General features: G+C 45.3%; 1 protein-coding gene across 2 annotated transcripts in view; it reads left to right on the top strand.

Moving 5' to 3' along the window:
- The first annotated feature begins 214 nt into the window (after positions 1 to 214).
- The window catches only part of TMEM260 (transmembrane protein 260), a 47,898-nt gene continuing 42,112 nt past the window's right edge, over positions 215 to 6,000 (top strand). The window contains exons 1-3 of one of the 2 annotated variants that reach the window (XM_085877488.1): positions 215 to 824; positions 1,105 to 1,280; positions 2,679 to 2,710. In XM_085877488.1, the coding sequence (XP_085733614.1) occupies positions 781 to 824; positions 1,105 to 1,280; positions 2,679 to 2,710 (252 nt within the window). In that variant the 5' untranslated portion in view covers positions 215 to 780. Of the gene's footprint in view, positions 825 to 1,104; positions 1,281 to 2,678; positions 2,711 to 4,534; positions 5,453 to 6,000 lie in introns of those variants that run through there. The other variant, XM_085877489.1, reaches the window with a different exon arrangement.

The following is a 6,000-nucleotide window of genomic DNA, read 5'->3' as shown; positions in this document are numbered from 1 at the left end:
TTTGTCGCTTACTGCTTGACGTGAGTGTGCGCTGTTACTTTGGTTCTCCAAAGATCATTATGATGAAGAAATGAAAAGTCGTGAAGTTTGCCGTCCAGCGTTCCAGGATGCAGTTCATTATGGACATCCATTCGTATGGACAGTGTATTCACGCACTGTATATGTGTTCAGTGTGACGATACTGTACGTTTGACGGTTTATTTGTTTATTACGTCGATTTACAGTGTACATTTAGCCAGTGGTTATGAACACCACAGTGTACAGTGTACGTAAGGACAGTATATGGGTGGACAGTACCGTTTCTGTACAGTGTAAATGCCGTTCTGTTCTTGCGTATAGCAGCTTGGCTTCCGGGTAGCTATCATTTCTTGGAAGCGTGGCTGTGCCGCTGATGCTGAGTCACCCCCACCTGGTGTTAATTCAGCGGGTATAAAACGGGGAATTGAACTCAGGACCCTGAGAACCAAAGCCAGCCACCCGAACCGTTAAAGCAGCACCAGGCCTGTTGAAATGCCGTGTACTAACGTTAAATCGGTCTATTTTAATTAAATTCGCACATGTATGTAGTTAAGATAACTCGCAGTGTACGTATTGAGATAGCTGTCCTGAAATGAATCGTTGATTGATGTCGATGATGACGGTCAACACTTCCTCGGCAGAAATATGCACAGGGTGGTTTCCCCATTTCCTCCCCTCCGAGGTTGGGAATGACCCCTGCAACCTCCAGATTATAGAATAGAAGCTCCACTACTTGACTTTATCACCAATGCTCCCCGACTTATGAAGACCGACTGCTTACCTCTTCCAAATGCAATGATACCCAGGTTTTTTGGAATACTATATGTACTGTGAACGTTTCCTTCGCTGGCCGTCTGTCTATTACGTAAACAAACGTTACCATGACGCATTGTCTACTCTCCTCTGTTCATCTCTCCATTGTCTTCTTTTTTTTTGCTTGACTTACTCCATTCAACTCATTAATCTCTGTACATAATACGGTCAAATTGTCCTTCATAGAAACTACATTTTTAGTACGCTATATGATTATTCAAAGGGAGAAGTTGTGTATTTTATCGTTTGTTATGAATATTTTATGTCCTCAAGATGTTCAATGGGGAAAGATCGACAGCAGCAACCAGAAGTCCAGGCCAGTCTTGACCGAGTCGATATGCCTGCTGTGGAGGTTTCTGGAATCCTTGGGGCATCCCTCACTGTGTCGGCTGCTGTGCTGGCTGTGTACATCGGCACACTGCAGTGCACTTTATCAGGCGGAGATGCCGGTGTGTAGCGATACGGATAAGTCTACGTTAAAGACTCGTCAACAGTTGTGTGGACATTACCCCCTGATCACAATCTACGCGTCACACGTGATCACATTGTGTTGGATTCTTCTTTACTTTCATTTTGTTGCTTGCAGGGGTGCCTAAAAACCCTTCCCTACACCCACTAAGCAATGGGGTCGGGGATCATTTATTATTATCTTTCACAGAACTGCAAGGGCTTCGACATCACAGAGCGATTATTAAAACAAAAAATCCAACTTAAATATCTTTTTTTCAAATTTTCTTTTTGGCCTGAAACACTCCCTGGCACTCGGTGATGAATCTGAAAGTTTAACGAAGATCCGTTTGGCCATCTCTGAGAAAAATGTCGACTTGCACACAGACAAACACAAATGGCTCTCTTGTAGTGTATAAATGTGATCTCCACACGTACAACAACTAATGGGGAATGCTTGCACACTGCAAGCAACTACTTGGGTGCAAACATAATAAATACAGTGCAACTTTATATATGTGTGATGATGTGGATTGTAAGAGAGCTCTCTCGAAATCGTTCATAAAGTGTATTGCACTTGTGTTCTACAAACGGCTAAATAACTCGAGTAATTCAATAGAATGAGCTTTTTATTTAAAAGTTTGCAGCCAAAGTAATTTTTAATGTAAATACGGCAAAAGTTATGAAATAAAAGGTGCCAGTTAGTGTTGCCTAACAACCAGATCAAGTGTAAGCTCAGTTGTCTTGCGTCACGTGACCCACAGTGAGCAGACCGAGGCTGCAACAGTCGACTGTGTTTTGCCGACTGGACATTTTCCTACTTTTGTGATTTATTTCTTTTTCCTGGGATATTGGATTTGAGTTGCATCAGTATGCAAAATGTCAGCTTTCTAGCCCACCTGGAAGGTACTAAATATTGATACGAGTGAGTGAGCCAGTGGTGATAAAGAGCTTTATATGTTAAATAATTAAATACAGCAATGCATGATGCCAGTAAGACAAACGTCAATACAACAGTAGATCTTTTCCTGCTAATCCAAGCAGGTAATGAGTTTTGCCATTGCTCTTACATCATCACTTGTAAATGAAATGTTGATTGAGAAATGATAATTAATTGTCGTGTGAAGCAAGGAGAAGATGAAGGGCGTTAACCCTTCATCACACGTTTGCTCAAACAAACAGTTAACACCTGAAATGTCAACTTCAAGCTTCCCACGACGGTTAGCGTACCTCACTCAATGTAATGTTGGCTCCATCCATTGCTCTACCTGTCCGCCGATGCAGATCTGCACCATAGCCTTCATGAGTTAAACTAGTTCTTCATTCTTCCATGTAAACTGTTCCTGAGTTCTGAGTTTACACAGTTTGTTTTATTTTTTTCATCTTTCTCCCTCTTGCAGGAGAATTGATCACTGCAGCGCACGAGCTGGGAGTGAGTATGATTGTGATAATTTTCATTTAGATTGTGAAGCAAATGACTCGGAAAACACTTTATTCTGTGCGGCTGAAAGCTTGCAATCAACTCTTAATAATTCATATTCCAACTTTGCATTATATATATATATATATTTTTTTTTTTTCCATGCTGTATGTAATAAGTGACTTTCGAAATTTCAAAATGATGTATGAATGCTCACGAGGCCGTGTGTGTGTGTGTGTGTGTGTGTGTGTGTGTGTGTGTATGTGTGTGTGTGTGTGTGTGTGTGTGTGTGTGTGTGTGTGTGTGTGTGTGTGTGTGTGTGTGTGTGTTGCATTGACTCAGTTCTACTTGCAGGTACTTTTAACCTGCTGTTGCTCGTGGTAAATCTGGAATTGAAATCGTATTTTAAACATAACTTTCATCATTTAGACAAAAGGGTGGCAATTTAAAAATGGTAAACCATAATAGTTGCATTCCTAAATGAAAATCGGAATCACGGAAATCCTCAATGAGGCAATTGTATGTATGTTTGTACATCTGAAAATCTGAGAAAAAAAAAATAGGCCTGGCCTCATATCTCCCAAATTTTGCATATACTGTATGTTGGTAGTACCCAGGATCAAGTTATGAGCACATAAGAAAAAAAATGTATCCCCCACGATGACAGGGTTTGCCCGATTTCCACAAAATTTTACATACGTATTGTTGGTACCCAGAGTCAGCTCATGGACACCGAGAAACACTCGCTTCCTATGGGAGCATCGTGGAGCTCCCGAAGGAATCGGGTGTTTCTAGTAGAGGAAGTCTGACAAATATCTGTGGACGAGACTGAGATGTGTTGATTTCCGATCGTTGCGAGTGAATACAATTAGCGGCCGCAGTGAATATAGGGAAAAAAACCAACAACACACTCGCACGGATACTTCAACGTTAATCAAGAAATGCAAAATCTAGTCTAATTTATCTTGTGGCCTCAGAACCAAAGAAACAATATATTTATAAGAGCTCTCATAGCTCTGATAGCCCCCCTTCCTCCCAAACGTGATAAATAGTAAATATCATCCTTTTAATCTTACCCTGTACATTCACCAGCCCCAGATATGTCCTTCACATCCCTTTGGTGTTAAGAAGCAATTAATTCAGATACACAGTCCATTTATTGATGGTGATCATCAGGGGTTTGTGTAGCATACGCCCATCCACTTTGGCCTTGCACCGGTCATGAGTTTGCAGTATGAGCAGCTGCCCGTTTGGTGAATGAGAAAGTTTGCCAAGTCTTCCATTTTGTAGAGGCACAGCCCTTTCTCTCAGGTACTTTTCAAAGTCTTTTTAGTTTATTTCATAAGCTTGGTGAGCCATTGTAACAATCCGTATCTACCACAGACAATATACTGTTACGGCTGTGGAAATTCGCAGAGCACCATATAGGTCCTTAGATCAGTTATGCCGATAAGTCCGTGTTCAGATAGATTTCCCCACCGTTGTCTAATGGGAATTATTCGTGTGCTCCGGGCTGCGATCTTTGAGTTAGCCGTTTTTCTTTTGCTATCGTTATTTTGGACCAACCACCTTCTCCACCACACCAACCACCAACCACCTTCTCCACCACGCCAACCACCAACCACCTCCACCACGCCAACCACCAACCACCTTCTCCACCACGCCAACCACCAACCACCTTCTCTACCACGGCAAGTATCAACCACCTTCTCCACCACGCCAGCCACCAACCGCCTTGTCCACCACGCCAACCACCAACCACCTTCTCCACCACGGCAACGACCAACCACGTTCTCCGCCACGCCAACCACCAACCACCTTCTCCACCATGCCAACCACCAACCACCTTCTCCACCATGCCAACCACCAACCACCTTCTCCACCATGCCAACCACCAACCACCTTCTCCACCATGCCAACCACCAACCACCATGCCAACCACCAACCACCTTCTCCACCACGCCAACCACCAACCACCCTCTCCACAACCGCCTTTACAACAACGACATCTCCTCACCATCTCCCAAACCGCATCTCCCCCGATACCCAACAACACGAACGTCGCCTCACCTTCATCTCCAAAATGACGCCATCTTGGCGCCAGCCACGGCGAGTCCGCATCGAACGGTGGTGTCAAAAACGTGAACATCAAAACATCAAAAACGAACGGTGAACATCAAAAAAACCGCGGTGGTTTCCTTCTCCCTTCAGCGTTGGTGATTTCTACCACGTCCGCTCGCTCCAAGCTTCGCCTCAGAATTCGGATCAAAAGAGAGAAAGGGGTGGAGCCAGTGGGGGTCGAAGGTCGGAGAGCAGAGGTCAGATCTCGCCTCACGGACCCGATATAAGGGCGAGTAGAACGCCAAGCGCAGTCAGTCTGGAGAGGTCGAGGAGCCGCGTGGAAGTCTGAAGCCAGAACCCTGCAGTGGCTGGAGAAGCTGAGGAGAACGGAGGAGACGCGAACGGGGAGCACGGCTAAGCCTGCTGTGCCACGCGGAGCTGCGGAACGTGTACGAGCCGGATAGAGCTCGCCCGCCAGCGCCAGACGGTCCGAGGTGATCGGGCTTCGGAACGGTCCGAGCATCGCTGAGGGACGAACGGGTTCTTGAGAGAGCTTCAACTCAAAAAGAGCGAAGACCCCTTCGTTCCTCTCAGGCGTTGCCGGCTGAGGCCCGAATCACCAGGCCGCGGCCGAGCCGCGGTTACGCAAGCTGCCGTGGGGAAGGAACGTCGCGGGTCAGCCCAGCGAGGAAGGTAACCAGCACGACCTCACGGAGCCTCTGTGGTCTACACGGCTCCGTGCAAATAAAGACCCAAAGAGGTCCAGTCTACCCCTCGTCTGTCCTGGGGTTTTTCTTTGCTTTTGAATGAATGTTGTGGCGCCATGTCCGCAAGTAGAACTGTATAAGTGACTGTACATAATAAATAGACGGTATTAGCTCTTTCCTTTGCATTGTGCTTAGCTGTATAACTGCATGCGTGTTTCACCCATTTATTGCTTGATTTGTATATGTGTGGGAAATAATAAATGTGCTTGTTTGAATGTATCCTGTTCGTCGTGTCATTTTCCCTTAATTGAGCTGCCGTATTGCATTTTGGAATAATAGTGGGCTTTTTGATAGCCGATAATAGAATCCGGTCCAACGAGGCCTGGCGATAATACACCGCTCGGTTATCCCAAAACGGAACGAACCGCTTAAGCGGTTCGTGTCCAAGCAGGCCTTCGTTGAGGTACAGTCTCTCGGTAGTCTGCCCGCGCGAATAATTAGGTATATCGACAAATTTGGCGATTGACCCTGTCG

The sequence above is a fragment of the Eptatretus burgeri genome, chromosome 4 (assembly GCF_056783735.1).
Source record: "Eptatretus burgeri isolate ZD-2024b chromosome 4, Ebu_testis_v1, whole genome shotgun sequence".
NCBI lineage: Eukaryota > Metazoa > Chordata > Myxini > Myxiniformes > Myxinidae > Eptatretus > Eptatretus burgeri.
This window is presented reverse-complemented; position numbering and strand designations above follow the sequence as displayed.